Source organism: Varanus komodoensis, unplaced genomic scaffold, assembly GCF_004798865.1.
Source record: "Varanus komodoensis strain SLA01 unplaced genomic scaffold, ASM479886v1 scaffold56, whole genome shotgun sequence".
Classification (NCBI taxonomy): Eukaryota; Metazoa; Chordata; class Lepidosauria; order Squamata; family Varanidae; genus Varanus; species Varanus komodoensis.
Window position 1 is genome coordinate 4,208,305 of NW_025336169.1, and position 17,165 is coordinate 4,225,469.

Consider the following 17,165-nt stretch of genomic DNA (forward strand, 5'->3'; position numbering starts at 1 on the left):
GCGGTCAGAATGCCTCTGCAGGCCACCCGGTTGCAGAAGCCTGCTCTAGACATTCACCTCTGCCTGTGGGAATGAGGCTGTCGTACAGCTTTCCTTGTTCCTTCCACCTACTTATCACTAGACAGAGGGGGACTTTTTGCCCTTTTTGCTTGGATCTGTAAAAATCAGTAAGCAGAAACATTCAGACACTTTCTGTGAGCCAGTTCTCTCCCTCATTCAGCACAGAAAGACTGGCCCCGAGTTCCTCTCTGCCTGTATATTACAGCAGCTCTAAGTCACATCACTTTTAAGTGTAAAAATGTAAAGTGAGAACCCAACAGGTACATGAAGCAGGCTGCAGTCAGAAAGTTTGGTTGCTGAAAGCCAAATCAGCTAATGTTACAGTTTCATAAACCTGGTATATGACCTTGGATGGTCTATCTAGGAGGTATCACAGAAACCTTAATAGATGAAGAGACATGGGGTGAAACCTCTCTCAGGTATGCCCACCCAAAATCTCTGTATAGCAAGAGGGTGACTTTGAGAAGAGAAGTGTCTACTGGATCCATATCCTGGTCGACTAGATCATCCAATCTTCACCAAGCCTTGAGCATGAATTCCTGAAGGTGAGTCCTTGGGACAGGGCAGGAGTTTTGTTGCAGTATTGTGTTCCCTGAGGCCAAACCTGAACTAGCCAGGGTGGGCTCTGAGATGATGAAGAAGTTCCCAGATGGTTTCCAACATCTGTGTCACCATTCATGGCTGCCACTTGGACCAGTTCCAGGTATCTTCTAGTCCCAAACATTCATCTGGCACACTCTGACCTGGTCTTTTGCTCTCAACAGAAGGAGGATAACTGAAGATAAAGGAAATTTATTTCCCCATTTCACTCCTTGATTGGGGCTTTGCTACCAGCACTCCAGACCTTTGAAGATGGGAAAGTCATTAAGAGGAGAGTCCACCATATTGGTGTTTCCAGCCATTCTTGAAAGGGGGATCACAGCCCTTGAAAATGTAGGTTGCCCTTGGGGTTCTTTTTGATGAACGTTAACACTGAATGTCCAGAAAACAGCTGTTGATATGAGGTTTGGGGGTCATAAATGGCTATTTCCTTACTAAATTGGTGTGCATTTATAGAAACGGACCCATTAATTTATTCTGAGAGCCATTTGAACATTTGTTATTTTTCTGCCTGCTGTTTTAAATTGTTAAATTTCTGGCCTGGTTCACACAAAATGGCACCCCCAAGTATGGTTTGGATTGTGGGCTGTAACTGAATAATGAATGGGCTGTTATTACATGTGACCCCAATGCTAAGGTTTCACCGGGGGTTGTTCACCATTGTTTGCTTTGGGGTTGTCTGGGGTTAACAACCTATTGTTAAATCATAGGGCAGGGTATGCACATGATAGAACAACCCATGACTCAACAACTACCCATGATTCAATAGCAACCACTTACTCAACCTGGGTAGTCTGGGTTCTCATTATGTGCAAACCAAATCATTTTTTTAAACTTCCCGTTATTCATGTTAAACTCCTGGGAGATAAGTGTGATACAATTGTTTTAATAAAAATAGCAGCTCCCTGCCATATGTGCTCAGCAGCAAGTCTGGATTTGCCTCTGAGGAATGTGTGAAGAACCCTCTGAAGGCAAGTATGGCCAACACCATGATTCAAATGTGGAGGGTCACAAGTCAACCCACCCCCCCGTAAAATCAACGTCTTGCAGGAGAGTAAGAGCAAAAATCCACACTTCTCCCAGTGGCTGTGAGAAGATTTAGCACAGAAGAGACTTGAGGAAGGGCACTGCTATCTCAGAGTAGGCTTGTAATCAAGGTTCTTTCCCCGCCATCATCTAGAGTTGTGGCCAGAATAATATAATAAAGCTAAATTCTCAAAATAAGAACTGCATTCGAGGCGCAGTCACAATTTAAAGTGCAAGACTGCAATGGCTCTGCTACCGTCTGGGTGTAATGGGGCTTGGGGCGCCCACACGCCCCCTTCCTTCCACTGCCCCGATCCAGCCAGCAGCAGGAGAATGAATGTTCCCTCCTAGGTGGCCCTGTCATATTCCATTAGCTTTATCTTAATGTAGTTTGCTCAATATATTTGCAAATCTTGGAGGAATACATGGATGAACTCTCATATAAACAGAGCTAAGTGCTGCAAGGCAGGTATTTTGGGGGGTTGGGATTTATGATCTTTACTAAGTGCGGAGCGCTTGTAATTTATCAGCACCGAGTGTTTTAAGTAAACAGGAGCGAGCGCCGGAGACTCAGCAGTCACTCGGCAGAATGGGGTCGCTTCCAGTTCAGGTTATTGGTGTAGCCTCCTTCTCCACCCAAGATGTCAGGTGGGGAGAACCGATTAAGAGCATGTACATTATTTATTAACCTGCAACAGGAGTCATTTGCAATTGGCAGGCAGCCGAAGTGTCACTCTGATAATACAATTTATGTGGGCGCAGTGTCCTTCCTACAAGCATCACCCAACTGCTTCTCAGGCAATTATAGCTATAAAGTTGTGGAGGATACTAAGAGAGGCGTCCCTCGCATTTGTGTAGACACAGATGAAGCAGGGGAGCAGAGAGGGCTTGCAGGTCCTGAATCAGCCCTAAATTATTTAGAAGGCCGTCAGAGTGCTTGAGTGTTTAAATGGTTGAACTGGGGAGAGTTCCAGGTGCTACTCAGTCATTAATCTCGCTAGGAAACTTTGGGCCTTCCTACCTCTTCGGTTGCTGTTGTGAGGACAGAATGAGGATCACATTCACTGCCTTGGGCTCCTTGAAGGAACGGCTGAATTTATAGGTAACGATAAATACCCAGGAAGAGCTTAGGGCACCATACAGGTGGGTTGCCCTTTTTACCTTCGGCATGCCCCTGCGAGGTCAGCCAGCTGGTTTGCTTCATGGCTGCCTAGGGATTTAAACTTAGGCTTCTCTTGACCCAGCTGGGCATGCCACCCACCACTCCAGCCTTCCCCAACCTGGTGCCCTCCAGATGAGTTGGTCTCCTATATAGCTGGCTGGAGAATTCTGGGAGTTACTGTCCAACACACCTAGAGGGCACCAGGTTGGGAAAGGCTACATTATGCCATGCTTTCAACTTAAGAAAGTGATTCTTATAAAGATTTTCTTTTTAACGATGCTACTCACTCTCCATTCTACCAGCTTCAAGGGCAGTATACAAGAATTATAGTGCCATATAATAGAAACAACCCATCATACAACATAAAACTAGGAAGCAACAAAATCATATAACTGTGGACAAAGACAAATGAAAAAACCTCAATTTAAATTTTCAACTTTCAATGTCATGCCCTGGCATTTTAATGCAAATACAAATGTCTTGCTCAAAAGAAATTGTAATGCAGGTGCCCTTCAAAACTCCCTGGAGAATGTTCCATGGTGGGGCTGCCACGATAGAAAATACTTTCTATTAAGCAGGTAGCCACCTTTCCTGGTGCAGCAAATGATTCAATCAGATATGTGAAGTAAAACATAATTAGATGATGATTAGCAAGCCATTTGAAAGAAAAGCACCATCATGAAATGTAGGACTGCACCCCCATTAACTGGACTTCCCAAACTGGCAGGATGCAGAAGGTTGTGGGAAAGCCACGCTGGACAAGACCAAAGCCCTACCTAGCGCATCCTTTTGTTCATGCAAGAGCCAACCCGTTGCCTCTACACGGAGCCACAAGCCAGATGTGGAGCAACAGCGCCCTCCTCCTCTTTTTCTCAGGCAGGCTTTCTTCTACGCACTGACAGACCTTGGCCCTGAGCGATCATTTCATCTACTAGCTCAGCGCTGAAGAATTCCTCAAAATGCCCAGGGGTTGGGAATGAAATTATCAGGAGGTGGCATCCGAGCCTCAGCTCTCCATCGCCGCCATAGCAAATCTCACCATGCAGAAAAGGCCTGCACTCCAAACAGTAACTAGGCCTTCCATAAATGCGGTGCCCTCCAAAAGGGAACTCAAAGTCCCCAAATCCTGACCCTCGGTCAGCCTAGCTAGGGCTGATGGGAATTTAAGCCCAGGTTGGGGAAGGCTTTGAGTTAGTAAAACCCATCCCAGGGTCTGCTGAAAGGGCGAGGACCACAATGTTCATTGCTTATATGCTGCAGACTATTCACTGCACATACGCCTCTGCATCCGGCACTGTGACATGGTATGGACCACTCGAAATTATTCGGTTTCAAGGAAGAATCCGTGTGTGCTTTCTAGTCGCTGGTGATGCTCAGTTGCTCTGCTGCTTTGTCTCCCTGAAGACTACAGCTAAGATCCAGCTTCAGCATGATTTCCACACACTGCGCAGGAATTCCTAAACGAGCATCACAAGAAATACAAGAATGAAGAGGCTGTGTGAGACCAAGCCACTTGTCCTATCAAGGAGGCTGCCCATCACCTCACACAGCTCCCTCTTCCAGGTGACCTCTACTGTCTCTGCGTCAGATGGGATCGGATCATTGCAGTCACTAGCTCTACAGAGGCGGAGAAGCGTGAGTCCTTGCAGGGGTACCACTGTGTCTCTGCATGAGCCAGTGCTTTGGCTTGCCGCACTAAAGCCAGGAAGATCAACCAGTTTCATTCAGAAACACAGCACACCGGCATCTCTGAACGCTGGGTCACCCTCGTCCACTCAGAAGGCAATTTTGAGATGGAAAGGGGAACACAGTATCATGTTCACGAACATGAGGAGTCAGGAAGACTCCAATTCAAACCTCAGTTCTGCCACGAACGTACTGTGACGCCTCAGCAAACCATAATCTTAACCTCAGTTTAGTCCCTTCCTAACCCACTCTCTGCATTAGGGAGGTATTATTCACCTAAGTTCCAAGGTTGCTGTAAACATTACAAGATAACCATTTGTGAAGCGCTTTGAATGAAAACTCTGCAGGAAGACTACTTTAGTGTAATATGGTTTCAGTGATAAAATGACACCAAGGTCCTTTGAAAAGGCAAGAACTGTTTACAGAAAACATTCCACACAGAGAACAATAAGAGCCAGCATTACATCTTCCAGAATTTCTTCCAAGAAAAGTATATAAGGGGGTTAAGATATGAGCAAAATATACACAAACATGAAGGTACAGGGAAAATGCCTACATGGCCCATCCTCCTTTGAAATGTGCAAGGTCAAAATCTAAAAAAAACCTAAACTGATAAAACATTTACTCTTTTTTCTTTGGTAAAAATTAGCAGCTCTCTTCATCAAGGGGCGAAAAGAAAGTTCTGTTCTATTGTATATTGCCTAGGAAAATTTAGAGCATTTCACAACAAAATACCTTAGAATTCACAGTTCCAAGGAAAGAGCATCCAAAACAACTTATATAGGGCATACTAAAAAACCAATTGCTGTGCTGAGCATTAGCAGCAGGAGGTGGAGAAGCAGCTACGGAAGAAAAAACACAATATTTTAGTGTTGCTGAGAACTAACAGAGGGAATCACGAGAGTCCCTTTAATTTCCTTCTCCAACAAACAGATGTCAACAAATTTAAAGAACTACTTAACTATGCCACACACAGGAGCTGTGAAAAACTATTTTTATTTACTTATGATGCACGACAACTTGATAATGACTTTTTAATTAAAAGCTATTTCTGTTAAACCTCCAAGGAGACAGCAAACACGGCAAGGTACAGCAACTGAGGCACCTGACTGGCCTCTGTGTCTAGTGCAGACTGAAAGAGACAGACAGGTAAAAGATAAGACCACTGAAGAACCAGCCCTGCAACAGCACAGAACGGAGATTTTGCTGCAGAAAGCAGACATGAGGAGAAGGCGGTTATTTTTAACCCAGTGTATTTATCCAACATCAAATTTCAGTTTGCATCATGGGAATCTTGCCAGATCACCAGCTGTTTTCCAATGATGACTGAACCGGGCTCAGGCTTCTTGACAGCCGTGTGAATCAGACTATTTTGGTTGCTTCCTTTTAGTCAGAGGGAGCAGAATCACCGTGTTAGAAAAGCAAGTCTAATCCCTGTTTCAGATCCATACCGGAAACTGGAGTTTATTGAACATATAATTATTTTTTAGGCTGCTTTCCTACTGTGAAGACCCACAAAGTGGATTATAAATGTTTAAATCATTAAAAGCAAGCATTAGAGAAATACAATTAAAATCAGGATTTTGGAAAATGCAGTTTGAGGACCAGCATTGTCTAAGATTGGGATACGTCTATTCCTGGCTTTCCTCTCTCACGCCACACGTCCAACACTACCCTGCTGCAGACCTTGCCGGCATCACAGGCTGAAATGCAGTGCTGCTTGCTCCAATGGATGCTCAAAATGGATTTAAGGTTTCGATTGTAGGTCGGAACCGAGTATAAGAGAAACACTAAAATAAGGTGTTCTAAAAGAGTGCACAAAAAAAACAAGTATCAAAATAAAGCGCCATACGGATGCTGTGCAAGAAGCATTAATCAAACGGGATGCAAAGTCAGGGAGTGCCAGGCTTCGGCTTTTTATGCACAGTAATTCCCACACCGTATATAATGTCTGAATCTGAGAGTTGTGTTTCCTGAACTGTGAAAGCCCTTCGATGCATTATGAGTAAGAGTTATAAAAATACGATCGGACGTGTACTGCATATTTTAAAAATTCAGCTATGGCCATTTAAGAAAACACGGTGCAACAGAATCCAGGGTCTTTTACAAAACAAGGGAACGCTATCAGCCACTTCACAGAGGTCATTTCAGGTTGTGGCAAAAGCTAGTATCGCTTTTTCCCCTATCCAAACAACCCCTGCAAAATACACTCGAGATCGCAGATATGCAGTCTTGTCCTTTTCAGCATTTCTCAGACTGTGAGCCTGGACTCATCAGTGATGGCGCTACAGAGTCCCCAGTGCTTCAGGAGTATTCCAACGACAAACTTTACAAACTGCCGGGCCAATTTCAGGCCAAGGAGAGGCATAGCTGACCACTTGCTCCCACCACACACTGGTGCAGGAGCCTGTACAGATCACCTCTTCTGAACACCATGTTCATTCTATAATTGCCAAAGCCACGGGAACCATTTTCCCCCTCACATTATCCAGGGGGAGTAAAAATCATGGCTTGCTGTTCAGTCCAGGAGGAACTGGTGCTTTTTTCCTGGGAACAAGCCCATACGGCACAGGGCTGCAGAGTATTTTCTGGGCGGTGAATTTTACCCTCGAGCCCATTTCTGTTTGATCCCTCTGGCACAACATTGCCCCCCTGAGAGTGCAATGGAAAGATCCAGCTACGGCTGCATGCATGTTGCTCGAAACTATGAAGCTCTAACCAGTTTTATTATGAACCCAAAGCTTAACCTCTAAACTGCTGCTATTCGTGTGCCAGAACACAGTTCTGTTTTCCGTGAGACCGTTGTGACTGCTTGGTCCTGGGAGGTGCAGCGGACACAGACGTGGCCTTTGTTCTACGCTGCTTCACTGACTTTTACAACGTAAGCTTAGAAGGAACAGAAATCTTACTGTAAACTCCTTTGCAATCCCTCATTCATTCAGTTCTTTGTTCTATGCTATGGAACATCCACACTTGGAGTCTTCCTCCAGTGTGACCTCAACAAACTGCCTGAAAATGAATCTCTGATTAGCCACTGCATCAGGCAATACATAGAAACATAGAAGCGGAGCAAGTAGGAAGGGGTCTCCCAGGTCATCTAGACTGACCCCCGGCTTCACTCATGACATGCCTACCGTGTGCATGTCCAGCCTATCCTCAAACTCCCTCACCGATGGGGCCTCAACCACCTCCCGTGGAAGCCCATTCCATCCATACACTGATGAGGAGTTATCTACCAAGAACTGCTGGGAGTGAGAAAGATGGTTCCTTTGGATGCACATTCTCAAGGACTGCTGGCTGGCCTCCAGAGGAAGAGGAAGAAGAGATGCAGGAGGGGCCTTGGAATGTGGGCCATCCTCAGACATCGAGGAGAGAGAAGCAGAGACCTTTTCCTCAAGGTCAAGACTCTCCAGAGGGCAGGCAGTCACTGGGAATGGCCAAGAGGTACAGCTGGCAGGAGGGGATTTCGAGCAGAGGAGTTTCTCAGGCACAGACGAGGTGGGCATGGCTGTCAACCCCACTGATGCCTCGCCAGCAGAGGAGGGCGGCCCCATTAGAGGGCTGGCATGCAGAGAGGAGACCTGTTCATTTCCAAAAGGCATGCTCATGTTCTTGGAGGCAAACACTAGATTGAGTCCAGCAAGCCACTCTGTTCATGCGCAGAGATTCATTCTGAACATTTGTGAGTCTGGAAAATGCTTTGGTCAATAAAGAATGATTTGCAAGAAAGGTCTGGGGCTTCTCCTTTGATGTCTTCAAGAGAAGCATATTATGACAGGCACTATGGAAAAGCAATGATTTTATAATATATGGAGTTATGATTCATCAAACTGAGCAAGTTAAAGTACGTATGATAAGTTGGATGCAGAAGTTTGAGGAAGAAATATTTTCATCAATAGGAAACTTTGTGGATGAAGGATATAAAATTCACAGGTAGTCAACTAAGAGAAAATTGGCACAAGGTGTGTTTTAATTAGTATAGTGCACCAAAAGATATTAAGAATCAGTTGAGAATTTTAATGGAAAGTGCTGGAAATGTAAAGAAGCAGGCAGGACTTCTTAGCATATGTAGTGGATGTGAATAAAGTTTAAAATTTTGGGAAATAAATACCCACAGAAAAACAGAAAATTAACTTTCCTATGAATGCCAAATATGCTACTGAATATCGTACCAGAAATTCTGCCAAGGAATATGGCAGAATTATTTCAATAAATGCTTCCTCCATCTACAGTCATAATTTCATCAACACTGAAAGCAAAAGAGCCCAACTAGAGAAGACTGGAAAAATAAGCTAGCTAAAAGGTCAGTGGCTCTGAATGTATGAAAGGAGGAATGCCAGCTCACAACAACCAAGACAGGTAACCAATTTCAGTAGTAGCTCCTAAACAGGCAAGGTATGAGGTTAGTCTTGGAGGATTTGCCAGGTGGAGATGGTACCCCTGTTCCTCTGCTTGTAAAGCTTATGCTTTAACTCAAGACCTACAAAAGCCCTCACTGCCAGGAGTGTTCAGGACAGGAATTTCACTGGAACTATAGTGGCAGCTCATCGCAACATGAATTCCGAGCTGGAAAAAACATAGAAAGGGAAGAAATTCTTAAACACATTTACGCAAGTCAACTGGACACCTTCATCTGGAATGCCACATGCCACAGTGGTCACCTCATGCCAGAGATACTATTCCAAGGACAATGACAGAGATGGAGGGCAGGGGAAACTTTGCCGAGAGAAAGCAAAATTGTTTGCTTAATAGCAAATAGATGAGAGTGGCCCGATGGCCTTGCCTTCTATATTTAAACCACCCTTTGCTCTTCCATGTATACTAAAACTAAATATATTTGCACTCTTTGATCTTTCCATATCAGATCCGTCTGGGTAGCAATATTGGATATAACAAGAAGCGAATTTCCTTGTGTATTACACCAGTAGTTCATTAGGACCTCAGTGGAAGGAGTGATGATAATTCCATCTTGAAACAAAGCTGCTGGTTAAGGTGTTTTACAGCAAAAGTAGACAGTTTTTAAACATGGTTATACCCTTTTTCAATTTTGCCATAATATAATTATTTTATTTATTAAAACATTTTTATGCCACCGCATTCGCCGAAGCCTCGGGGCGGCTTACAACAATAAATTAGATCCATTAGATAAATAAAAATTAAAATATATACATTAGAATAAAAAAAATACAATATAAAATAAGCCGCCCTGGCTTAATAATAAGCTTTAGGGTGCTTGTTTTGTATAGAGAAACAGGGTTAAATGTTTATAAATCTGATAGTGGAAATAATTCCCTTAACAGAGGAATTCCTTTAACTCGATTTACAATCCTGTGTGTACGCACAAAGGAGAACGGCCCACTAAACCCAGAAAGCAAGAGCGGCGTAGTGGCGAGAGTGTCGGGCTGGGACTTGGGAGGGCTGGGTTCCAGTCTGCTATAAAGCTCACTAGTGCCTCTGGGCCAGTCATGGACTCTCACCCTAACCTACCTCACAGGGTTGTTGTTGCGAAGCTAAAATGGAGAGGTGAAGAAACCTGTACACTGCCTTTCATCTTTGGAAGAAAGGAGAGATATAACTGTAATGCACTAACAACTCACCAACCGGTCTTATTTCTGAGTAGATAAAGGGAGGATTATACCACACAGGGTCGCCGTTACCTGGATCGACCAATCTTCCTGCACCCATTCCACAGACTAGCCTTTCCAAGGCTGGTCCAGGCTGGACTTTGCTCTCCAAGAGTGATCTTGTAGAATTTCACTCGTGCTCCTGTCAGGCTATTAATTAAAAGGCAATTTTATGTTTTACACTCTGCCCTGCAGAGTGTTCCGCTCACATTACAAACCGTTCACAAAATTCATCAACTATATTATGCTTGATACAATACAATAAAATCACAAGACAGAAAGTAAGTCAGAATTCTGTGTGCAGTAAGGAAGGTGTGCACAGATGACTGGCAGCCAATCACATTTGCTGACTTAGAATCCCATCCCGGCTGATGGGCACTGACTATTCAAAAGTGCTTAAATTACAACAGTACTGATTATTTTAGTAAAAATATCAGGACTATTTTGAACTAGTTAATATTTTTTGGCTACTGGGTGTTAGTAAAATAAAATAAATAGTTTCAAATTATTTTAATATATAAACTACTTCCTCTAGGTTGAAAATTGACATTTCTTTTTTAAAAAATGTACCAGCGTTTAGGGACTCTGGAGATTAACTCGAAAAACAAAGCAAGGCTTTGATGCAATCAGAGGTCCTTTTGCACCAAGCATGGCCTGATATAATTACATTTGCACAGGGCTTCCCCAATCCATTTTAATCCTAGCAGTGCTATTCATTTACCACCAATTAACACGCAGAGGTGACACAGCCCTGCTCCCAAGGGCTTAGAGGTCAAAGTGATCAGGGATTAGGGAAGGAGGACAGCAATACATTAAGAAGGAACTTGCAAATGAACAGAAAGGGATGCTGCAGCAGTTGGGGGTGCCGGGGTTCACAGCGGCTAAGCTATCCCTGCCCAGGTGTGGCTGAAGCTCTTTCTACACTTGGAACCACAAAGGAAAAGGCAGGACAGAAATCAAAGCCAGTCTTAAGGCTGGAGCATGTTCATACAGATCCTTCAAATCATCTGGCCCTAAACCTTTTAGGGCTTTACGCATCCAGGCCAGCTCCTTAACTCGATCTTGGAAAGAATTTCCCATCGATACAAGTTAGGCCAAACAGGAGGTCTATACAGGCCTTCCCATCAGCCTAGTGAACCTGCTTCCTTCCTGGCTATTCTATTCTAAATGCACCTACAGCCCTCAGAAATGTGGCACCCCAAGCTCCCTTCTAGCAAACAGGTGTTAGAATGGAAGGAGATGTCACATGCTCTGCTAGTAATTGCAGGCATCTCTGCATTTCATGCACAATCAGTTGGCATTTCTGTGACTATTTATTTTCAGACTAGATTGAACTCCCTAATGGATGGGAGTTATTTACTATTGTTAATATTTATTTAAAATATGTATATGCTACCTATTCCACCAACAGCATCCCTAGGCAGCTCGCACAGTAGTTAACCCATGGCAGTTAACTAAGGGCAGAAGCAGTTTAAGTAGTCAAGACTACTTTTCATGCAGTAGGCAAGATAGTCGAACAACTTTTCACACGGTCCCTCAGCAACTGGGGCACGTAGGCAGACCGTCTGCCTCTGAGCCTGCAGGTAGCACAAAGCCAGCAGGACAGGTAAACACAGATAACCTCCTTCTCCACGAATGTGTCCAATCCCTTTTAAAGCCACTCAACTGGTAGCCATCCCAACATCTTGTGGAAGTGAATTCCAGAGTTTAACCCTGTGCTGTCCTTCCTTTCATCCGTCCTGAACCAATCTGCTTTATGGATGAGACTGGGTTCTAGTATTATGGGAAGGAAGGAAAATGCCTCCCCTCCACACCATGTACAATTCTGTATGTTTCTGTCTCCCCTTATGCATCTGTTTTCTAAGGTAAGCAAGCTCAGCTGTTGCAACTTCTGTTCACAGGGAAGCTGCTCCAATACCTGGATCATTTTATTTGCCTTCTCTGCATTTTTTTCCAGCTTTACAGTGTCCCTTTTCGGCTGCAGCAAGTGGAACAGCCCACAATATTTGAGGTGTGGTTGCATGACAGATTTTTATAAGAATAGGATGGTCTTGGCCGTTTTATTTTCAATTCCTTTCCTAATTATACTTAACATGGGAGTTTGCTTTTTTCACAGCACCCATGTACTGGGTTGACCTTTGCTTGGTCATACAGAAAGACTTGGAGCATCGCAAGAACAAAGACTCGCGCAGCACCTTAAATATATTTATTCAGGCATAAGCGTTTGTGGATGCTGGACACATGAAGCGCTGTCCCCCAGCTGGCAAGCAGGGTGGAGGGAAGAGGTGGACTGCATGGCTGGAGGAAACCAAAGTGCAGGCCGGCACAGACAGATGATTAACTTCATGACAACAGTGATTACCCTAATGGTCACCAGCACCACGAGAAGACGCCCCGCACTGTCCACATGCTCTAAGATCATATTTTAATGCTTATTTATGTGTGTTCTGCAACACAGCAGCAAATCAAACGCTGACAAGCAAGATACCTGCTGGTTTGCTCTAGTGCAGCCCCTTCCTCTGCTCTTGGGGGGAGCTAGGGCTGCAGGCACTTTCTTTCCATGTGGCATGAGAAGGTGCTGTTGTCGGCTGTGAGCTACCTGTGCACAAGGTGAGGATCAGGTGAGGAAGCCGCTGGTTTGCCTGTCCCCTTGACAGCACAGCCGCTACCACCACCTCATCCTTTTAGAAAGATCTATACCAGCCCAGATTTTAAGATCATCCTGGGAGGCAGTCTTCAGGTGCCCCCACTCAATGAGGCAAGGAGGATACCTACTGAAGAGAGGGCCTCTTCGGTGGTGGCATCCCACTTGTCAAATGCCCTTCCTGGAGAGGCTCACTGGGCATCTCTTTTGGCACCAGCTGAAAGACCTTTTCCTCTTCCCAACCTTTGAATCCTTCAGTTTTCTATGTTATGTGCACATGTTTTTACATCTCTGCACCGCTGGAGGCTTTTGTCTTGCCTTTAGCTTGGTTGGGTGCTGTTTTAAACAGATGGTTTTCACATTCTGTTTTACTATGGGAATACATTTATAGTTTGAAGTTCTGTGAACCAGCCAGAGACCTACATGCACTAAAGAAACATAATTAATGAAGAAAGGTGGGTTCTCTGCATGTTTTCTTTTCTGTACAGAACTGCACAATAAACAAGAGCACTCCATGAGGGCATGACCCCTCCGGCCTTCGAGATGCTGCTGCTGATGCTTCTTCTTCCCGCAAGAGGAGGAGTGACAGCAGAGCAGTAGCCAGGCAGCAGAAACATGGTGACTTTCAGCTTTCAGTGTCTGCTACTGAATATGTGTTTTCAAAAGTATTTTAGACTGTGCTTCTTTGAGTTTCTTTCTGGGGTCCATTTGCCTTGGCCCAAACTCTAGTCAGAGCACTTCTAAAATAAAGACCTTGCTATCAAACTCCCTCTGCTGGTCTGCACCTCATGGACAGGGACTGTTGTGCCAAGCAGCTGAACAGGAAATCCATTAGCAAATTCGGCACTGGAATATGACCTCAGGAAACCTTGAGAATTTCTAGCTCAGCATGGAAATGGCCCCTCTTTCAGACTTTATGTGCACTACTGATCTTGCTACACCTTCTTCCGCACCAATGGAGGCTAGTCAGAAATGAGTCACATTCAAAAAGTTGGAGTTTTGATTTGATTCGTCCTGTATTCACTTGTATGCTACACTTACAACTATCTCTGGCATGAGTTGGCACCGATGACTCACTGTGCACTTTCCCCTTCCTCTTTCTGTACTGAAGGTATGCATACCTCTGTGCTAAGATGACTACCTGACCAAGTGGCTCTGGTCCCATGAATAACCTTACACACATCTTTTCCAAAGGCATCCCCAGGTAAGCATAATGCCAGAATAAAGCCACACTCCTGAAAGCACCAAAAGACTTTTTTCACTAAGACCAACCCCAATTTAAAAGGTTCATTCCCTAGAAACAACTGCAAGATGCAACGGAAAGCTCACTTCACTACAGATTCTTTGCACAGCTTTTGGAGAATTGCATTTCCTAGCAATGCTAATGGGCACTTTTTTTTACTTTAAATTTTCACAATTAACTGTGCAACCATCAGACAAGCTGGCTGTACCAGGCTCAAAATGAACATTAATGCTGTGGGTAGAAGGGGTGAAAAAGCAACCAGGCCTTGAGCAATGATGAAAAGCTATCTAAATAAATATTTGAAGAGGTTCTTCAGACATATATCTGGGAACATTCATTATTTTCATACAGAATCCAAGAAGAGAGCTTCTAAATTCATTATTAACTATTTGATTTCCAACCAAAAGCTCTTAATGAGCAATCCATACACTTTCATCGTTTATGTCCACAACCATCTTTGATCTGTATCACCTCTCACAGCCTGCCTTCGGAACAGTGGGAGAGAAGTTCAGAAGGCATGATTTGAGGAGAAGCTGCAGCTGACTGAGTTAAGCATTTATGTTCACACACCACTATTTCCCAACTCCAAGAGTGGCTTCTCCTGCATCTGCACATCTGCACACACGTTTACCTCTTTGCCACCATATGTACACTAGCCAAAATCAATCAAGCAATTCTGAAGGCCACATACAATGCTAAGAGGCTACACCAGCTCCCACTGCCTCCGAAGAATATCCCTCGAAAGAGAGACCTCACAGGGAGCACGGCCACAAACCATTACCTCGCAGTTGAACTCCATCTCCGCCTCCATGGTAATGATCCGCACTGTGAATGTTTTGGGCTGCTTCCTCTTCAGAGAGCTGAAACTCATGCGAGATGCAATGGCACCAGCCATGGTGAAAACCCTGGAAAGCCAATCCAATGACCAAGGGTGCTCTTGGGTCCCCCAGCTCCTCCAGGGAAAAGTCCGTAACAAAAGGGTCAGCTGAGTGGCGGAAGGGTATGACTCAGATGCTACCCGGAGGGATCCAATTTAGTCCACTTCAGGCCTTTCCTTGGGGAAAAGGGCTATGGGTCAACACCTTTAACGTGTCTCCCGCTCTTGCTGACAGCTCCCCTAATTTTCTCTCCTTAGTGATGGGAGCATGTTGAGATGGGGACATGCAAGAAAATGGGAATATGGAGCACTGCCCTTTCAAAATGGCAGCTCCACAAAACTGCTTGGACTACCCAATGAGAGCAATTGGGAGATTTTTATGGGAACAGCTTGCTCTGAGATGAAGTTCTGCTTGGCCTTCAGAAGCTTTGAGATACTGAAATCCTGCCAAACAAAGGGGAGCAGGGAACAAGCAACGGGTAGTTCAATATTTTATTTATTTATTTATAAAATTTGTATGCCGTCCAATTACTAACGTCTCTGGACGGCTAACAGCATAAACAAATTGACGACCCACTCTGGCTGCAATTAATAAAATACAAAAATAAAATTCGATATTAAAACTTATTAAACTATTGATTGAATAAAAAGGTCTTAACCTGGAGCCGAAAAACATACAATGATGAGCCAGTGTCAAATCCCTTGCCTGTAACTAGGGAGAGGGGAGAAAGGTGCAGGTCAGCACTCCCAACATTACTTGGGAAAGAATGCGGAAGGACCTTCCAAAGCTGCCACAAGAGCTCAACTGGGGATGGGGTTTTATTTATTTTTTTAAAAGACACACATGTTTTGGAGAAGAGGATCCAGACCCTACAGGGGAGGTTATTGTGTATCCTTGGGGGAAGTGAGGAGGCGTCCTTGCAAACACACCGCAGAAAGGTGCAGAGGGGAAAGGGCAGGAGGAGGAGCAATTATTTTCAATTGTTAGGGGCATAACCCAGAAACCCCATATAAGAGGAGAGGCTGGCAGGGGGAGATGAGTGGCGACTGGAGGGACTGCTTTTCCTCGTGGGAGGGGGAGGAATGATACAGCACCCAGAGCTGGAGGGAAGGATGGACCCTGCTAGGGCCCAGTGCAACAGGTACGCTGGAGGGGGTCTTAGGATGCCTCATGCAAATGGGGGAGGGGATCAGTGCAAGGCAGGAGCGGCTGATACCTGGGAGTGGGGAGATGGGAGGGAAGAAGAAGCCTGCCAGGACCCCTTGGACTACGTATTTGGGGAGGGCGCGTTAAAATGCCTAACGCAAACGTGGGAGGGGGCTCCTGAAACGTTATCCACCGGGGGAGGTGAGATTCGGGAGGGGGGCTGTAAGGGAAGGGGCCTGCGATAACCCAAGAGAATAGCTATTTGGGGAGGGGGTCCAAATTCCCGGGGGGGGGGTCAGGGCCTGCTTTTGTGGGGGGGTCCCTCTGCCTGAAGGCTGGGGGACGGGGGTCAGGGCTTGGGGGCGCCTTGCCCCAGAAACGAGGGGGCGGGGAGGAAGGCTCCTCCGGGGCGGCCTCTGCTCTAGCAGGGGACTCGCCTCAGGGCGACCGGCGACCTCTACTCGCCACCCGCTCCCTGACTTAAAAAAAACTGCCCCTCACCTCAGCCATCACAGCCTAACTCGCCACTCCTCGCCCCTCTCCTCCCATTGGCTAAGCTCACGAGAACACCCCACCCCCCCCTCGGAGGCGGGACGTCGAACTTTTGGACGCCCTCCTAGGCAAAGGGCTACGGTAGAAGGATAGGAAGGTCGGTGAGATAGTTCCGGTTTCTATGTGAAACAGAATGTTGTTGAGCTGGAGGGAAAATATGCAATGAAGAAGGTCTCGCCCCACAACACCGCTCCGAAATTTCTTCTGTTTCCTTTACAGAGACATAAACTGGATCGTTTTATTGTCTTCGATTTCAGGGTATCTTGGCAACAGTTTTTTTTCACCCCCGCACGCGTTCCACAAGAACCGGAAATGCTGATACGCTTTAGTTGTGCCTGTGACCGCGGAATGGGCAGGGAAGCCTCGGATTGGTTGCTGCGCGGCCATAGGCCCGACGAGCTCGGAATTCCCCCGCTCGGTCCCAGCAAGACCATAGATACAAGAAAGAGCGGCTCCCGCGTTGGGAAAAGTGAGTTGGTGGGAAAGAGAGTCCAGGCTGGGAATGAGGCGCCCTCTTGTGAAGGAAAGTATGGGCGTGAAGTAA

General features: G+C 45.4%; 1 protein-coding gene across 5 annotated transcripts in view; it reads right to left on the reverse strand.

Moving 5' to 3' along the window:
* The window catches only part of NF2 (NF2, moesin-ezrin-radixin like (MERLIN) tumor suppressor), a 100,648-nt gene extending 84,041 nt beyond the window's left edge, over positions 1-16,607 (reverse strand). For 2 of the 5 annotated variants that reach the window (XM_044449004.1, XM_044449002.1), the window contains exon 1: positions 14,827-15,428. In XM_044449004.1, the coding sequence (XP_044304939.1) occupies positions 14,827-14,940 (114 nt within the window). In that variant the 5' untranslated portion in view covers positions 14,941-15,428. Of the gene's footprint in view, positions 1-14,826; positions 15,430-16,570 lie in introns of those variants that run through there. The other 3 variants (XM_044449000.1, XM_044449001.1, XM_044449003.1) reach the window with 3 other exon arrangements.
* Between the last annotated feature and the right edge of the window lie 558 nt (positions 16,608-17,165).